The following is a 20,074-nucleotide window of genomic DNA, read 5'->3' as shown; positions in this document are numbered from 1 at the left end:
TATTACTAATTAAGTTTGTAAGTTAGTTAGTAAGTTACTTAAGTTGTTAGTAATTAAGTTTATAAATTAGTAACAAGGTTAAGTAAGTAAGTTCGTTAGTTTGTAAGTTAATTAGTAATTATGTTTGTAAATTAGTTAGTTAGAAAGTTACTAACTTACTAACTTACAAATTATGTTAGTAAGTTAGGTAGTTAGTAAGTTTGTTTGTTAATAAGTTAGTTACTAATGGATTATTTGAATCCATTCTGGTGTTATTTAACACCTCACGATTTACTGTGAAGTCAGATTTTCAGTATTCAAAATGGCGAATCCAATATGGCGCACGCTAAAAAAAGTTCTACTAAAGTAGAGATAACAATCACTATAATAGCTATAAGTTTCACTGATTTGGCTCCATCGATAATCCATTTTCGCTGATCTAGCGAAAATGATATTTCTTGCGTTACCTTTTGAAAACAACATAACCTCAAAATAACACTTGAATGAAAACATTTTTAAATTAATGTTCAAAGCGTATATTCAAATTCTATTAATTATATTTTTTATATTATAACTAATAAAATGTAAAATTAGTAAATTAATACGTATTTAGAGGTAAGAAATGTAAATTTATGACATTTGTGATTTTAGAGAAATTTCTATGAGAATGGTAAACTGTCAAATATTTCCAATATGGATGACCAGTGAAATTCATTTTCTCTATATCAGAGAAACAGTTTGACTACTACATTGGAAATCATTCACTGAATTAGTTGAATAGATTCTTTATGTTATTTATTTTTGAAATTAGCTGTTCCCCACAGTAAAAATTTTTTTCCGTGCGGTCTTTTTTCTAAATTTATAGTTTTTTATGAAACTTATTGATACCTAGTTTTTGGGGTCTCTGATTGTAAATCTGAATAATCAGATTTTTAAAATTTAATACTTGACAGATACATTTTTTAAAAATTGTCTGATTTATTTACAAATTCATAGATTTCTCGTAATTCCGCCAGATTTTTAACTTTTCAAATATCCTACACTCAGAAACATAATTTGTTTGAAACAAAAAAAGTATTTTTTTAAAAATCATTTTTTAAATTGAAGATGAAATTTATTTAAAAAAAAAAGTTTCCTTTGCCTTTACAAAAAAGATCATTTTTAAATGTTTTTAATTAAAGAAAGTCTTTCTTTAAAGGTGCAAATAATAAATTAGAATTTAATAAAGTAGAACTTAGTATAGTAGAATTTTAGAAAATAGAATTTAAAAAAAAAGAAATTTAATAAAAAAATAAATGTTAAATTAGAAATATGTAGAGTAACTTGATGGCTAATCGAAAGGAACTAAATTCCAACGTCAAGAGTTTGATCTCTTAACTAGAAAACTGAGCTATAATCATAAATTCAGATCTTGACATGGTATTTATATTCTATATACATGTGTTTATATATATAAAGCGCATATATACATCTATGCAATTCACATCCCTCGATATTAAACGGTATGTCACGCAAGAAGAAAGTGCGAGATTAACTAAACAGAGATGCGTCTTGATCCTTATGTGGTATATCGCTCTCGGCAAATATACTCATCTGGAGTACTTGAAGTTCATCAGTTTGTGTCGAGCATTCTGTTTGTTGATTTGTCTCTTCTCTCGTCCTCAGCATACATAACAAAATAAAGAGTGTTTTCATAATAAATTTTAATACGCAATAAGTTCCCAATTCTTTCCAGTGGTGAGTGCTTTCATTGTTTACACAAAATTTTTATATATATATGGTATTTATATATATGGCAAAAATTTATAAATAGGCATTGGAATTTACAAGTTTTTCGAGTTAAAAAAATTTTTACAGCAAAATTGCTAGAAAAGTGACTTTTGTGTCCTACAAAGTAAAAAATTAAAATTTTCGTTTATAATTATTGATTTTCGCTTGGAAAGGTACGGAAAAATGAACCTTAATTTAAAGTATAGACTTTAAGCTTTAATTAAAAAAAAGTTCACTTAATTATCTTTATTTGTTTCAAAGTAATAATGGAATGAAAATAAAATGACATTAAAAAATTCAAATCTGGGGACACGTGGAAAATTCTTTACATTTTTCATTTAGTGTTATGAAACTTCTTACCACTTTCCTACATTATATTTTATACATTACAAAACCAGTACATGAAAATAAATTTTAATTTATTTAATAAAAAATTGAATTAAAAATTTCTTTATATTGTTGGGCATATATTGTCGATTTTTTTATTTTGACCCCTATACGTGTGTGCTATTATATCCTGAAGTGAGTAAAAGATATTGACATCAGAATGTAAAGTAATTTATTCGCATTTTTCATTACAATAATGCATATAAAATAACATGATAATAAAAAAAACACTATTTTTTCTTTCAAAATAAATTTTTTTTAAATCGGCAACGTGAAACAATTTTAAAATCAACATTTAAATAGTCTCAACACATCCACAAATTATAATTAAAAGGAATTGTGAGGGAACATTAGATTTTTATTTAAACTTCCTTCTGGCGCACCGTGTTAAGGCAAAAGTTAATTATTTTGCAATTATACTTTAATGGTGTTCTAATTTGTAGAGGATTAAAATGTTAACTCTCTGAATATCCCGTTTGCTTCACCTACAAAAGAGCTGCAATTAATTTAAGAAAATAAGAAATGGCACAGTTTTTCTAAAGATATTAAATTGAGACAAAAAACGTATCAAAACGTTGCTTCGCAACTATTTTGATTCGTTTTTTGTCTCAATTTGATATCCTTACAGAAACAGTGGGAGTTTGTAACCGTATAATTATTGGCCATTACTTTCGGATACATGTTGGACATTCCGGGAGAGATGGCCAAATGCACTTTTTAAAATTGTAAATTTTAAGATTGTTTCTATGAAAATATTTTATTTTTCGTCATTTTGAAGTTAAGCATTCAAAGTTTAATCAACAATAAAAGTTTAGACAAAAATCACTTTTTTATAATTTTTACAATCCTTTTAAAAAAACTATGGCCATATCTACCCCGGACTTACCCTGTAGGAGATAAAATAAGTGCAGTTGATAAAAATGGAATATTTTAATATTAATTTGTTGATATTATTATTTTTATTATTATTATTATAATTGTTACTATTATTCTAATTGTTACTATTATTATTATTATTAATAATTAACATTCCATTTTTATCAACTGCACTTATTATAATTTTCAGGTAAAGAAATTGCCAAATGAAAAAATTGATTTTCCTAATTTTTCTTTTTAGGCTAAAAATGCTTAAAAAAATACCATTATCCTTCAGTTTTTTTTTGTTTAAAAATTTATTTTTGTTTATTTTTCTAACTAATTTCAAACCATAATTTTATCATATTTTTAAAATATTTTACATTTTTTATAATTTAAAAATTTGAAACTGAAATTAGTTAATGATTAATGAAAAATAAACAAATGAATTTTCAAATAGAAAAATTGAATAATAATGGTCATTCTTAGTATTTTTAGGCTAAAAACAAAAATATTTTTTAAAAAAAAAGCTTCGGAATTATAAAAATAAATTTTTTTATTTGGAAATTTTTTTGTTGATTTAAAAACTATATTTTCTTCAAAATTACGCATGGATTTCAAAATCCACAAATCTTTCACAAACATAAAAATTCAAAAAGTGTGAAAATGTTTTCTGACCGATTTTATTTTATGACCATTGAATTCCTCAAAAAAAATTACCTTTAAAAATAATTTTGTAGAATATTTAATAAATAAAAATATTTTTATAGAAAAATGTAGTCTATTTCTTTAAAAAAAAAAAAGTTACTCGAGAATTTTTGAGGTCGCTGAATACAAATCTGAGGTCAGTTTTCGAAAATTCAAAATGGCGGATCCAATATGGCGGACAAAATCGAATATGATAAATAAAATTATTAAAAACTAGTTTTTAATTTTTTTTGCGTCGCTGAATACGAATCCATATGTTAGACTTTAAAAATTCAAAATGTCGGACGAAATTTTCAAAAATGATTAGATTCGCTTGAAATTTGTTACTCGGAGGGTTTTGTTTTTGGATCGGTGAATGCGAATCCAAAGTCAGATTTAAAAAAATGTAAATGTCAAATTTAATATGGCGGACAAAATCGAATGTGGTAAATAAAGTTATCAAAAACTAATCAAATACGTATTCAACGATTCCAAAAAGCTCTGAGGAGCCAGTTTTAAGTGAATTCAGTGAATTTTTAAAAAATTGTCCGCCATATTGAATCCGCCATTTTTAATTTTAAAAAACTAAATTGTGATTCGTAATCGGCGACCCCAAAAACCTCCGAGTAAATATTTTCAACTGAATTTGAGCATTTTTTACAAATTTCGTACACAAGGTTGTTATATCATAAGAAAATTGCCTTTTGGTCGCCATTTTTTATCAGTCTTTCTTCGGAGCGCGTCACGTATCTTATTATTATTATTATTATAAATTTATTTTGCTTACCTTCTGTCGCGTTTTTATTTTCTTTCTATATTCTTATTATTATTTTCCTCTTGCATATAAATTAAAATTTCTCAAAAATATCAATATTGTAGAAAAAGAACTTTTAAAGTTTATTATAATATTTTTGTAAAATTTAGTAAAATTTTCGACAGATTTTTATGAATTTATTATTCATATTGTTTTCAGGATTTATTAGATACAGAGAATTTACAACTGAAACAAAATAAAATTTACTTTTTTTAAATTTTTCAAAAATTTAACCGTAAAAAATAAAAAAAAATGTTAAAATTTAATTAATTTTTGAATTCATAATATTCTTCTACTTTAGAAAAAAAAATTACTAGCCGGTTCAAAACTTATTTTATAAACTTACTTTTATTTGAATTTGATATTACAGATGTATTTAAAAAAAAGAGAGGAAAAACTAAAAATGCAAATTTTATTTTACTTGAAAACATTTTAATTCACTTTAAAATAGAGTAAGAAACATAATGAGATCTTTTATTTACTTAGAAATTACTGTACAATTAGTTTAAAAAAAATTTACAGCCAGGATCTTAATAATAATTATTTCTATATAATATAATACAATAATTGTATTTAAAACAATACAATTTAAAAACAAAATTGTAAATCGAAAAACTTAAATAATAATAATAAATACACTAGAACCCCTCAAGTTTCAAAAATATTAGGCCTTCAAGTAATCTTATAATATTTAAGAGGTTCTAATTGTAATCTAAATTTTTACTATTCATCCCTGACAAAATCTTTACTATAAACAATAATTTTTGTTTTATAATTTCCGCCGAATAAAAATAAACAAAATTTCCTTTCTAGTGATGCATGTTTTTTCGTCTTCTTTCATAGAAACTATAAAATTAAAATTCTTTTAAATATTTTGACGATCTAACATGCAACACTATTTCCAATAAAAATTTTATAAAAAAAGAAAATTATTTCATTTTAAAAAATTATAAAAAACTTAATAATTAAATAAAAATAATGCTTTGGTTTCTCTCTTCTATAGATATAATAGTGTCTCAATGATGAAGAACGCTGAAATTGAAGAAAAAAATACTTTTTTTACGTTACGATAATTTTGATAATTGCGAAGGTATTTTATATTTGAAATTATGAAGTTTTTACTTTTATTTTATCTCATCTTTTATCAATGGAGAAGGTGCTGCAATTGTTATTCCAAGTTCCAAAAGTGCTTTCTTTAAATGATAATTAATTTTCGAGTAATGCTTCAAATTTCTTAGAACATTTTGATTGTTATTGTTAATAGTGTCAAAAAGAGAGGTGGAATTTTTTCTACATTCCAGTACATATTTTAAAACAGCAGCTTTTAAGAAATCTTCCAATTGCGGTTGTGAGTGTTCCTTATCATCAATGTCATCATCAATAATGATGATATCATCTTCCGGATCTTCAAGATGCTTCATTTTTTCGTCCACATTCTGAACGACCAATGAAAACGACACCTCTGACGTTTCTAAAGCATCCGTTTCGGTTAGGTCGACAAAATTATTGTCACTGGCTTCTAAACGTTGTCTCACCTTTTCAACGTCTTCAAAACTTGGACAACCGATGCGAATTCCTTGTAGGTCCTCATCCGATATGTCTAAATTGTCGGGTTCGAGTTTAAGTGGAATGTTGTTTTTCTGAAGAGAAGTTTTAGTTTTTGATGCCTCAAGAAGGGGTTCGATAATTTCGAGATCGTTGGATATTGTTTCGATTATTTCCTGGCCTTCGATTCTTTGTGATTTCCATCGATTTTCTTGAATTTCGGTGGGGTCGAGTCTCTTTAGTCTTATTCCAATGAATTTCTGGCCATTGGGGTCTATTTGGGTGCTTTCGGCATCTTTCGGGTCTCTTCGGGTGGTTTCGGCGTCTCTCGAGTCTCTTCGGGCGGTTTCGACGTCTTTCGAGTATCTTCGGGTGGCTTCGACGTCTTTCGAGTATCTTCGGGTGGCTTCGACGTCTTTCGAGCCTCTTCGGCTGGCTTCGACGTCTTTCGAGCCTCTTCGGCTGGCTTTGGCGTCTTTCGGGTCTCTTCGGGTGGTTTCGGCGTTTTTCGACTCTCTTCGGGTGGTTTCGGCGTTTTTCGACTCTCTTCGGGTGGCTTCGGCGTCTTTCGAGTTTCTCAGCGTATTTTCAACTTTCTTCGGATTCTTACGAGTACTTTCCACCTTGGAAATTTCCTTCAGTATATCGGAAATTTCAGTCATCAATTTAAGAGTGTTTTCCGTGTCCTTAGCCCTGTGTTTTCTAGTCTTTCGTTCTTTTTGTTCAGTTTCCTTCGATTCCGTACTTTTTCGGCTGCTCTTCGCCTCACTCGCCTCCGACTGAATAGTTTCCACTTCGTGTGGTCTCTTCCTACTCAAATTTTCTTCACTTTCCACAGCACTTTGTTCGGTTTCCGTTTCGCCTGAATTGACCACTTCGGCTCCCTCCAATTGCTGACAATACTGCTCCAAATTGACGAAATTGTCAAAAATTCCGAAGTTATAATCCATGTCCTCACAAGATTTACCCATTGCTTCTAGATTCTCCGGCGACAAATCTCCCAAATCCTCCAGGTTAGTGTCAAGTTCACCAGCCATTACCACCGTCTCAGCGTCTTCGATATCACTTTCGACTTTTTCCTTCTTAATGTCCTCGTAAAACTCACTGAGATCCACTTCCACATCACTCACATAAATCACCGTATTTTCGGAGTCACTCGCCGAACCTGAATTCAAGTCCCAAGTATCGTCCGAATCACAATCGTTGTCTTCAATTCTGATTGAATTGGAAGGAACCCTATTCAGATTTGAATCATTTCGTTCCTTGTAGATACGACCATTTTTATAAACTGCACTCTGATCCAGGGACTTGATTTCGAACAATGCCACGGACAATGGAACGGAAAGTTTGGCCAATAAATCCTGACAAACATTATTTTCCTTTGGATTTGGACAACGAACATCACTAACTTGAAGTGGTTGAGAGTCATTTGTTGACTCCGATTGAACAGCAATCGGATTGCAACCACGTTCTGGAGTTCTTAGAAACTTTTTGCTGATTGTATTATCGCAAAATGTTTCCTTACCCATTTTCAATTTTATTCGTACCAATTTTTTGTCGGCTTTTCGCTTCACGTATTTATGCTTCTTTCTCATGTGCTTACGGGTATCGGTGACACATTTAAATTCACGCTTACAGATGGAACACTTGCTTCCTATTATCATCACGGAACAGGGTCTTGTTCTAATTGCTTTCTTGATAAATCCCAATTGGAGATAATCGAAAAAATCCGTTTGCGTTATGCTGGCTGGACTGGCAGGTAATCCTTCATCATCGTCTTCCTCTTCGTAGTAATATCTTTTAGTGGACGTCATCTTTTTGAATCCTGCAATGTCAAAAATCAACCGTATTTTCAGTTTGGCTGCACAACTTTGACAGACATCACGATGTAAAAAAAGAGGGCGCTGTTTTGAAGCACAATCACTGTTAAGACGATTTATTTAATTTATTTAACAACTTTAAATTATTAAAAGATTACAAAAATTATTTAAAAGGATTGGGCGCCATCTTTCTTTACATGATGATAGACAAAAGGAATTAACTTTATTTAGAAAAGTAAATATCGTACATTTAATATCTATTCTTACATAATTACAAAGCAAACAATGAAATTTGTTTAGTACACATTACGATTTAATCTTCCATTCTACTGACTGAGATGTGACAGTAGAAAATTTGTTGACTTTTTTTGATTGCAAAGTAAATTTTTGTCAATTGATTGGAAGATATATAATACTAATACTAAAGTATAATTAGAAGTGAAATTATATTGAATATATTCTAAGACATGCAGAGTGAATGCGTGTAAGTTTAGAATTAATTTGTGATTACAGAGTGCAAAAAGCAAAAATTTTCCCCACTTCAAGTGCCCGAATTAAAAAAAATACTCTAGAAGTTGTCTATAGATAAAAGGATCTAAAAATGATCCAGATATGATTATCTAAATATTATCAATATTCTAAAATCCAGGGAAATTCTGATATTCGACAAAAATTTAGATAAGATAAATTGGAAACGATCTGGATAAACTAATCAAAAGAATTTAGAAATTCTCCAGCTGATAATCTAGAAATTATATAGATAAAAATCTAGATATTATCCAGCTAATAATATAGAAATTGTCCAGCTATAATAATCTAATAACTATCTAGATAATAATCTAGAAATCATTTAGATAATAATCTAAAAATTATCTAGATAATAATCTAAAAATTATCTAGATAATAATCTAAAAATTATCTAAATAATAATCTAGAAATTATCTATAGGTAAAAATCTAGAAATTATCTAGATAATAACTACACAATAATATAGAAATTATAAAAATAACAATATGGAGTTTATCTAGATAACAATCTAAAAAATTATCTAAATAACAACATAGAAGTTATCTAGATAAAAATTTAAAAATTATTCAGATAACAATCTAGAAGTTATTTAGGTAACATAATTTAAAAATTATTTTGATAAAATAATTTAGGGAGCGTTCACAAATGATGTCACGTTTTTGGTGGTAGGGGAAGTCTCTACTAAACATGACACAATGTATTTTTACATGGGAAATTGCATTAAATTGCTTGACAGGGGGGAGGGGGTCTAAAATCCCGAAAAATTGCGTGACATCATTTGTGAACGCTCCCTTATAAACTAGAAATTATTTACAAAAAATAATCAAATATCAATAAGGAATTCAAGAGGACACCTTTGAGATCTCTATTGATCCTGCTTTTCGTGAATTTTTTTTGAGACACAGGAATAAAGTAATCAAAATTTGGTTTCGAGGACTTTATTTGTTAACTTTTTAAGATAACGAAAATATATTTATACTTAAAAAAAGTTTCAATTTGTTGCCTACAGAGGGCGTCAAAGTTGGTCTCGTTTCTCTGCAGGGCAAATCGGTGGACAAGATTCCGACTAGACCGTTTAATCTAAATCAAAAATTTAAAGTTTTTCTGAATCTGTGTTTGATTTAGCTTTAGAGTACGTAGGATATTTTAAAAATATTAATTTTTGTGTATTTTAAATTTTTGAAGGAACAAGTCGATTTTTAAGGTTTTTAAAGTAGGCATCGATGCTCAGCATCGAAAACTATTTTTTCTTATTTTTAGTGAGAAAATTTAAACTAATTTCACTTCTTTCATTCACCCAGGAAGCAAAAAACATTTTAAGAGTACTTTTTTAATCATAAACCTTGTAAAAAATTCAGTGATTTATTTCGGTTTCGTACAAAATAGTATATTATGTAGCAAAAGTTGCTACGTGCGAGCCATTTAATCTTTTAATCTCAATCTCAATCTTTCAATTTTTTAATCCTTCAATCTCAATCTTTCAACCATACAATTTTTATTTTTTTAATCATTCAATCTTTTAATTTTTCAATCTTTCAATATCAATCTCAAACTTTCAATCATTTAATTTTTCAATCTTTCAATTTTTTAATCATTCAATCTTTTAATCATTCAATCATTCAACCATTCAATATTTTAATCATTCAATCATTCAATCATTCAACCATTCAATCTTTTAATTTTTCAATAATTCAATTTTTTAATCATTAAATCTTTTAATCTCAATCCCATTCTCAATCTTTCAATCGTTCAATTTTTTAATTTTTTAATCATTCAACCATTCAATTATTCAATCATTCAATTATTTAATCATTCAATCACTTAATCATTTAATCATTTAATCATTCAATCATTTAATCATTCAATCTTTTAATTTTTCAATCTTTCAATCTTTCAATCTCAATCTCAAACTTTTAATCATTCATCATTTAATATTTCAATCATTCAATCATTCAATCTTTTATTTTTTCAATTTTTTAATTTTTCAATCATTCAATCTTTCAATCTCAATCCCAATCTTTCAATAAGTTAATCAATTAATCTTTCAATCATTCAAACTTTCAATCCCAATCTCATTCTCTCAATCTGAATCTCTCAATATCAATCAAAATCTTACAATTTTTTAATTTTTAAATCATTCAATTATTTAATCATGTAATCTTTTAATTATTCAATCATTCAAACATTCAATCTTTCAATCATTCAAAATTTCAATCCCAATTTCATTCTCTCAATCTGAATCTCCCAATATCAATCTCAATCTTTCAATCAGTTAATCATTTAATCTTGCAATCATTCAAACTTTCAATCCTAATCTCATTCTCTCAATCTCAATCATTCAATTTTTTAATCATTCAATCATTCAATTATTGAATCATTCAATTATTTAAACATTCAATCTTTCAATCATTCAATCTTTCAATCTCAAACTTTTAATCATTCAATCTTTCCATCATTAAATCTTTCATTTTTTCAATCATTCAATCTTTTAATCATTCAATCATTTAATCTTTCAATCATTTAAACTTTCAATTCCAATCTCATTCTTTCAATATCAATCTTAATTTTTCAATCTTTCAATCCTTCAATCTCAATCCCAATCTTTTAATCATTCAATCATTTAACCATTTAATTTTTTTCATTTTTCAATCATTCAATCTTTTAATCATTTAATTATTTGATTTTTTTAATTTTCCAATCTTTCAATCAATCAAACTTTCAATCTCAATCTTATTCTTTTAATATCAATCTTAATCTTTCAATCATTAAATCCTTCAATCTCAATCCCAATCTTTTAATCATTCAATCATTCAACCATTTAATTTTTTTAATTTTTCAATCATTCAATCTTTTAATTTTCCAATTATTCAATCTTTCAATCCCAATATCATTCTCTTAATCTCAATCTCGTAATCTCAATCTTTTAATATTAATCTTTTAATTTTTCAATCTCTCAATCATTCAATCTTTTAATCCTTCAATCCCAATCATTCAATCAGTTAATCATTTATTCATTCAATCTTTTAATTTTTCAATCTTTCAATCTAAATCTTAATCTTAAATTTTCAATCATTCAATTCCAATATCAATCTCAGTCCGAATCTCAGACCAAATAGTGAAGCATTTTTTCGACCATCTCATTTGCATAAATAAACATAAATTCACATTTTCCTTATGGAAATGGTAAACTAAAGTATTGAATTTGGTAACTATACCTAGCATAGCTAAAAAAATGAGAAAATAACTAAGTTTCATTCAAAACAAAATGTGCACTTCTGCATGGTGCTGTCAATGCATTCTTAGTATGGTCTGCGCACGCGCAGCGAGCAACAGAGTTCACGTCGCGAAAAATTAAACTGTTTGACTATATCAACCGCACGGACGATGAAGAAGTTTTTACCCTTTCTCTTGTAATTTCAAGGAGGAAAGGGAAAAATTTACCCTTCCACATGTTGAAGGTCCAATCGCTGACATGGAACTTCTTCATCATCCGTGCGGTTGATATACTCAAACAGTTTATTTTTCGCGACGCGTCAAAAATGCTCTTTTACAGGTAATTTTAATTAGTTATTTTACTAATTGCCTTTTATTGCTCATAGCCAAAAATGATTTTTTTGGACACTTTGAAACTCTAATTTTCCATTTTTGTAAAGAATGTGAAAAAATATTAATTTTTGTGGGAGAAATGGCTGTTACAAAAGTGCGATTTTTGTGTTTGGTTTGTTTACCTTTCGGTTTGTTTACATTTCACAACTTGGACATGCCAAGAAATTCAAGTTTTTGATGCCGTCTGGCGAATTTTATTTCCATTTAGGGGTTGGGCAGTATGTCCAAAAAATCGCCCAAACTATTCTAAAAATATGTCCAATTGAGTGAATAACAAAGAAAAATAAAGTAATCTTTCTTGTAACAGAGAAAAACATTTTATTTATGTAGTTTTAACACTGTACCCTCAAAATAATAAAAACCACCCCTAAAAATCAGCCCCTAAACATAGGTTTAAAAAAGTTCCAATTTTTCTTTAAAAAATTGGTTAAAAAAATAAATAACATTTATGAGGCTCGTAATTTAATCAGAATATATTTTAATCAAATTTACCCCCATAAAAATAATTACCGATGAAGAAAAATCATCCCCTGTACATTATTTGGTCAATATGTTAATTATTCTCATGAACATAAACATAACATTTTTTTTAAAGATTGTATAAGTCATGGAATTTTTTCACAATATATATTATGTTTAAACTAAAACTAATATTAATAAAAATAACCCCTAAAAATCATCCCCTAATCATAATTTTCACAAATTTCCAATTATTCTTAAATAAATTGTGTACAAAAAATTTAAATACGGTCTCTGAGGTCCAGAATTTGTTTTGAATATATTTTAATCAAATTTACCCCCATAAAAATAATGACTAATGAACAAAAATCATCCCCTGTACATTATTTGGGCAATTTGGTAATAATTCTCATAAACATAGACATAACTTTTTTTTACAGATTCTATAAGTTATGGGATTTTCTCACAATATATTATGTTTAATCTCAAACTAATATTAATAAAAACAACCCCTAAAAATCATCCCCTAATCATAATTTTCACAAATTTCCAATTATTTTTAAATAAATTGTGTAAAAAAAATTTAAATATCATGTGCAGGAGAATAATTACTAAATTGGACAACTAATGTACAGAGGATGATTTTTGTTCATTAGTCATTATTTTTATGGGGGTGAATTTGATTGAAATATATTCAGAACAAATATTTTAGACCTCAGAAACCGTATTTAAATTTTTTGTACACAATTTATTTAAGAATAATTGGAATTTTGTGAAAATTATGATTAGGGGATGATTTTTAGGGGTTGTTTTTATTAATATTAGTTTTAGTTTAAACATAATATATTGTGAGAAAATTTCATAACTTATAGAATGTATAAAAATATGTTTAGGGGGTGATTTTTAGGGGTGGTTTTTATTATTTTGAGGGTACAGTGTTAAAACTACATAAATAAAATGTTTTTCTCTGTTACAAGAAAGATTACTTTATTTTTCTTTGTTATTCACTCAATTGGCCATATTTTTAAGGTAGTTTGGGCGATTTTTTGGACATACTGCCTAGCCCCTAAATGGAAATAAAATTCGCCAGACGGCATCAAAAACTTGACTTTCTTACGCAAATTTTGAGTATACTTACAACATTTTATCTTCAAAAATAAAGTGTGCAGGGGGGTGGCCGGATTCAGAAAGAATGCCCCCTATATTTAAAAATCTAGAAATTATCTAGATAATAATCTACAAATTATCTAGTTAGTTATTTAAAAAATATCTAGACAATAATCTAGAAATTATAAAAATAACAATATAAAGTTTATCTAGATAAGAATATAAAAATTATTCAGATAAAATAATTTATGAGCTAAACAAGAAATTATTTACAAAAAATAATCAATAAGGTACTCAAGAAATAACCAAGATAAAATAATCCTGTAATTTTTGTAAGATAATCTAGAAATTAAGTACTTAAGTTAATCTGACAATTAGCTAAATTATATAATCTAGATATTATCTAGATAAGATAATCTTCATATGTTACAAGATAATCTAGAAAATTTGGAATATTTAGAATTAGAATATTTAGATAAACTTCGGTTTATCTTTTTAGATAATTTTCAGAATATTTTATGTAGATAATTTCTAAATTATCTGACCTAAAAATAATTCCCAATTTTATCTAGATAATTTTCAGATTATCTTATTTAGACAGTTTATAGATAATCGTTTCCAGTTTATATTTTATTTAGATAATTGTTTGATTATCTCATGTACTTAAATATATTTAAAGTGTCTTAAAATGTTGTATACAGATTAATGCTTATTTTGGAAAATTTTACATTTTTTTAGATAATAACTAAAATATTGGACGTTAATATTATTATTTAAAGTGACGGTTAATTAAAATGAATACAGAATTGTATTTTAAAAATAGTTGTTAGATGTTAAAGAAAATTCGCCATTTTCTAATCTAGTCACATTTTTTAAATACAAAACGGCGGACCACTTTCTAATAAATTATTAATTTTTAGTGAAACTTGAATAAAATTACCGTAAAATTAGATAATTCGATTACCGTAATTAGAATTAGATTACCTTAATTAGATAATTAGATTACCTTAATTAAATAATTAGATTACCTTAATTAGATAATTAGATTACTTTAATTAGATAATAAGATTATTTTAATTAAATATAAATAATATTATCGTAATTAGGTGAGATTATCTTATAGATAATAACACTGTGCGACCGTAAAATAACGCTTTAAATCGGACCTATCCTAATACTTGTTTGTTTTGAAAAACCAAAAAAGTAGTATGTATTAAATCACTCAAACACCCCCCCCCCCCCAAATTTCATTTTAGGGGCAAAAACCGTTTTTTGTGAATTCATCTAAAGAATTACTTATAACTTTCTTAATTTTCTACCGATTTTCAAAATTGTTTTTTTGTTTGAAGTCATTTTTTGAAAAAAAATTTTATTTCAAATTGACGGAGTTACGTGAATTTTAAGATTTTAGTATTTTTTCGCTAAATTTGTAAATACTTCAAAATTTGATGTGGAATTTATATCAAGGCACTTTAAATTTTGTTTTCAGCAAATTTAATTGATTAACTAGAAAAGCAAGCATGTAAAACTGTTTTTTTGATAGATTTAAATATTTGAATATTATTATTTTTTACATTTTTTCAACTCTAACTAGGTTTTTAAAATAAAAATAAAAAATATATTATAATATTTAAATATTCTTAAATAAATTTTTTAACTGAGGTCTTACCAATTTTTATATTTTGACTATAAACGAACAATGCACGATTAAAAAGATGTCCTTTTCCCCTTTCAAATAAAAAAACAATTTTGAAAATCGGTTGAAAATTAAGGAATTCATGAGTAATTCTTTGCATGAATACACAAAAAACGGTTTTTTTTACCCTAAAATGAAATTTTTTGGGTGTTTGGGAATTTTCTCATATACCATTGTTCATAGTTTTACTAGACCTACAACTTGTGCTATGTCTCTATATGTGACCGCGTCTGAGAAAAGGGATTTTAGGACCAAAAAAATTTTTTATCCCGGGACTAATTGCATTTCATTTTAAGGACCTTAAAGTGTAAAAAAGTCTAAATCTATAAAATTGATTTATTTGGTCATAAGGTCCATTTTCTCAGACGCGGTCACATATAAGTGCAGGCAACTATTTTTTGTTACACAGCCCCAGAAAAAATGTTTTTTGTCTGGCGACCTAGACGTATTTTGGATATCGCTGAATCCGAATCCGGAGTCAGAATTCAAAATTTGGTTTGATCTAAAATGGCGGATATTTTAAAGATTGAATTGATTTACTTGAAACTTGGTACTCGAGGGTCATTTTTGATTTTATTGAATTGAAATTTAATTAAATGAATTGAAAATTTATTTGGTTTGAAAGGGGATCTGAAAAATCTTTTATCTAAGTTAGATAAAGTCTAGATTATTTTATCCAGATATTTTCAAGATTATTTTATGAAGATATCTAGACGAGTTTACTTACATAATTTATAGGTATAGCCTTAGATAATTTTTTAAATTAAACAAGCAAAATTTTATGTATTCTTTTACTAAGACTACAATCTAACTACAATATCAGGCTTTAAAAATAACTAAACTATTCTATCTAGATAATATTTGGATGATCTTATCTTATTTTGTATTTCAACATCATTAAAATGTCTGGAATGCAAAGAAATTTGAGAAAGAGTTTGTTGACGAGGGTTTAACTTTTAACAGAAATTTTACTGTCATTTATTGCGTAGGCCAGATGCTAAGTTCTTTCTTCAATTCTTTTATGAATCTTGAATGAGTCACTTGTGAATTTTTTCTTACATAAATTAACATAAAAACTCGACAAAACTATTTTTTGAAAAAAAAACAGTTATGACACAGTTTTAACTCTTTTTACAACACTTAATAAGAAATAACAAAATTAAATTCATCAAATATTAAAACGAAAACGTAATGCACGCAAATAGTCATATACCTATAATTAGAGGGCACATATTATCACGAACATGCGTCATTTCTACTCAAAAGGGGTTTAGAAAGTCATTTCTACCACGAAGATAATAAAAAAATCATAAATTTTCATGTTACAATCTATGTAATTAAAAAAAATCTATTGCGAATTGACGAAGAACAAAAATATTGAAATTCAAACTTTTCACTTTGCCGTTATTTTAAAAAAGTTAATTTTTTAATTTTATACTTATTTGAAGTATTTTTATCACTAAAATATTGTTTTTATTTAATTACTAAAGTGAGAATTCTTTTCGCGTTTTAGGTTAGACGTCACTGCGTGTGGTTTATCTTATCTTCTCCTTCAATTATTTTATTACCACTTCCGATCAGACGCGAAATTTAAAAACACTTTTCGAGAAAAACAAAAAAATGCTGTAACCGATTTTTTAAAGTTCACTGCGCGGAAAATAATCACCAAAAACTGTAGCCAATTTAAAAGTACATCAAAAAATAAAAAAAAATTTTCTATATAAAAATCCCGCTTAAAATTATAGGTTATGTTTAAGAAAGTTTTTACTTTATTTAAGATTCACTTTTAACTACTTAAAATTAAAGACAAGTTTTATTAACTATTTTCTATACTAAATAATTAATTAAAAATTCTTTAACTCCAGGTAATTAAAACCAAACTTTAAATTAAGTAAAATAATTCCTAAATATAACCTAAAAATTATTTTAGTCGCTGTTTCATAAATTTTTTTTTCAAATCTAGTCAAGAAACAAAAATATTTAAATTAATTAACACAAAAATATTCAAAATAACTAAATCTACTAAAAGTTATATTTACACTTAAAAAAAGGAACACAAAACATTTAAATCAACACTGCACATTTAAAGCAATAAAAAAAGGAAAATTTGCATCTCGAACAAAAAAAAATTATAATTAAAACGGATTTAACTCAAAAAATAAAAAGAAAATTAACACATATTTACAAGAAGGTGAATAACTTTAAAGAAATTTCTTACGTCATAATTTTATCAGCAATTTTAGTTGCAAACGTAGCAAAGTATTGATGAATTTGACAAAATCGTAACATAATGTAAAAATGGAATTTTCAATTCCCTTATTTCTTTCCAATCCCATCATCACAATATTCTAAAACTTACAACACTTCCACTAATTATTTTCTCACAATTTTTTATTTGGAAAAGAAAAAAGTTTGTGTTAAAAAATTTATACCTTCAAAAAAATTTACTTTGCGCCAGTAATTTTGGTAATTCGTTCCACCATCAGCCAATTAAAAAAGCTTATTTCATTTCAATCAAAAAAGAAAGAAATAAGTGTATGTATATGTATATATGTATATATATATATATGTATATATGTGTTAACACTCGAAGATTTTTTTCTTGATATCCAATGGTTGTTGCCTCCATGAAATCCAAAATGCGAGAGAGAACTATTTTCAAACTGTGTAACTGTCATCAACAACTTTTGAATACCGAGAAATCCCCACCGTATATCCAACTTCTACGAATTCGATGGGTGAAAAGACTGTGTGACGGGGGGTAAGGAAATGTTGACCTTGACTATTATTCTCTTTCACAGAACACTTCTTCCCTATGCGTGTATATTATTTAACTTGTTGCCGGTTCAATTTGTGTTTCCGTGTCGTGCCTCCAGTTTGGAGGAGCGTCTCGCACAACCCAACCGTACAGGTCGACGATCAAAGAGCTACTGACAAAGTAGAAACGCAGCAGCATTGTTGTGCTCTCACCGCGCTCTCACTCTCTGTCACACTCTCAAGCAAATTCAACGTTTCCAAGAGACTAGAAAAAGAGGTGCAACGAGAATTTCTGAGTATAGAATTCTTGCCAGAATTTGAAAAGTGCTTTTTCGAAATATACCACTTTTACGGATATGAAATTAAATATTTGATTCAATTAACCGATTACTTAACGATTATCAATTATAAATATTTAATTAAATCAAATAATATTTATTAGAGTCAATTAAATGGTATTTGAACCAATAATTTCAGTATTTGAAGCACAAATACTATTTAATTGACTCCAAAAAATATTATTTGAAATTTTACAAATATTTGAAAATTAATTTAATTTTCAAAATGTTGCGTTTACAATTTTCATAAATAGATGAACTTCAAAAAGGTTTTAATTTGAAATTTTATAAAATTTCAATTTTGAATGAATTTAATTACATAGAAATTTTTAAGAACTTAGATTTTTGAAAAATTTTAATAATTCAAACGCAGTCCGTCACAGGTGAGCAAACTCTGCTCACCATCATAAATAAGCAGGAAATTGTTATAAAATGACAAATTTTTTGGGAATGTTCATTAGTATTTCTATAAAACCTATTGGCAGTAAAATTAACTTCCATTTTCTGTTAATTATGTAAATATAAAAATTGACGTTTCCTCATTTTGCGTCAAAAATTCTCGACATTTGCTGCATTCAAACTCAATAATAAAATCAGTCACAAAATATTCTGACCCTTTTTCAATTTTTATTTTTTTAAAATCCATCCGTAATTTTGTAGAAAATACTTACTCTGTATTCATAAAAAAATTCCCGAATGAAAAAAATTATTTTTATTATTTTTGAAGTATTTTTTTTTTTGATAAAAAAACATTGTTTTTAGGTTAAAAATGCTAAAAAAATCATTGTTATTAAATTTTTTTATATGGAAATTCACTTGTTAATTTTTCTAACTATAATTTCAAATCATAATTTTTTTACATAAAATAAAATAGAGTCATTCCATTATATTTCGACTAAAGTCGTTGCCGACTAATTCTTAAAAATTATTATATTTTGCAGGAATGATTACAAAAAAATTTTTTTTAATATTTTTAATATTTATTGTATGTATAATAAGCAATGAGGTCGTAAAAACTGTCACTTTTTAATCATTTATTTTATTGCTTTTTTGTTTCAAAAGATTTGATAAAAACAAAATTCCTTCGATGAATTTTATTATTTAGAAAAATAATTAAATTTTCGTAGTGAAATTTTTAATTTTGTTAAAATATTTAAAAATTATAATTGAATTCTTTATATGAAGAATTTCTTTGAATTTTTTTTAAATAATGGAGTTTCTTTAATAATTTTAATTAAACATTTTTTAAATAATTTAATTTTAAATGAACAATTTCTTTGAATTTTTTTTAAATAATGGAGTTTCTTTAATAATTTTAATTAAACATTTTTTAAATAATATTTAATATTGTTAAAATATATACCTATTCTTTGAATTATAAAAGTATAAAAATATTTTTTATGTGCAGATTACTTCAATTTTGAGAAAAATTACTTTTTAGACGGAATTCCTATTTATTTAATATTTCCGCTTTATTAACGTTATTTTTTATTAAATATTTGAAATTTTCAAGAAAAAACAAATAATTTTCATATAAAAATGTAAATGTTACATAAATGTAAAATATTTTAAGATCCTTTCTTTGCAGTGCAAGAAAGTTTATAACAACTAATGTCACATATAAATATTACATAAATTAAAAAAAAAATTCTGTGACAGTTTTGTAACTTTAGGATTTACAATCTAAGATGACAAAGTTACAGAATGTTCAGATTTTTCAGGATCA

General features: G+C 26.5%; 1 protein-coding gene across 3 annotated transcripts; it reads right to left on the bottom strand.

The window, feature by feature from the left end:
* Positions 1-4,930: 4,930 nt before the first annotated feature.
* On the bottom strand, positions 4,931-18,199 carry LOC122510926 (cylicin-1-like). 3 transcript variants are annotated; one of them, XM_043625890.1, is made up of 3 exons: positions 17,686-18,199; positions 6,594-7,862; positions 4,931-6,563 (listed from the first exon to the last, which is right to left on the bottom strand). In XM_043625890.1, the coding sequence occupies exons 2-3, from the start codon at positions 7,849-7,851 to the stop codon at positions 5,617-5,619; spliced, it is 2,205 nt and encodes a 734-aa protein (XP_043481825.1). In that variant the 5' UTR covers positions 7,852-7,862; positions 17,686-18,199; the 3' UTR covers positions 4,931-5,616. The 3 variants fall into 3 exon arrangements, with proteins under 3 accessions (XP_043481825.1, XP_043481824.1, XP_043481822.1); XM_043625889.1 differs by lacking the exon at positions 17,686-18,199 and adding an exon at positions 17,472-17,493 and having other exon boundaries at positions 4,932-7,862; XM_043625887.1 differs by having other exon boundaries at positions 4,933-7,862; positions 17,686-18,198.
* Between the last annotated feature and the right edge of the window lie 1,875 nt (positions 18,200-20,074).

This window comes from Leptopilina heterotoma, unplaced genomic scaffold (genome assembly GCF_015476425.1).
Source record: "Leptopilina heterotoma isolate Lh14 unplaced genomic scaffold, ASM1547642v1 Lhet_78, whole genome shotgun sequence".
Lineage (NCBI taxonomy): Eukaryota > Metazoa > Arthropoda > Insecta > Hymenoptera > Figitidae > Leptopilina > Leptopilina heterotoma.
Note: the sequence above shows the minus strand (reverse complement) of the source record. Positions and strands in the feature narration are given on the sequence as shown.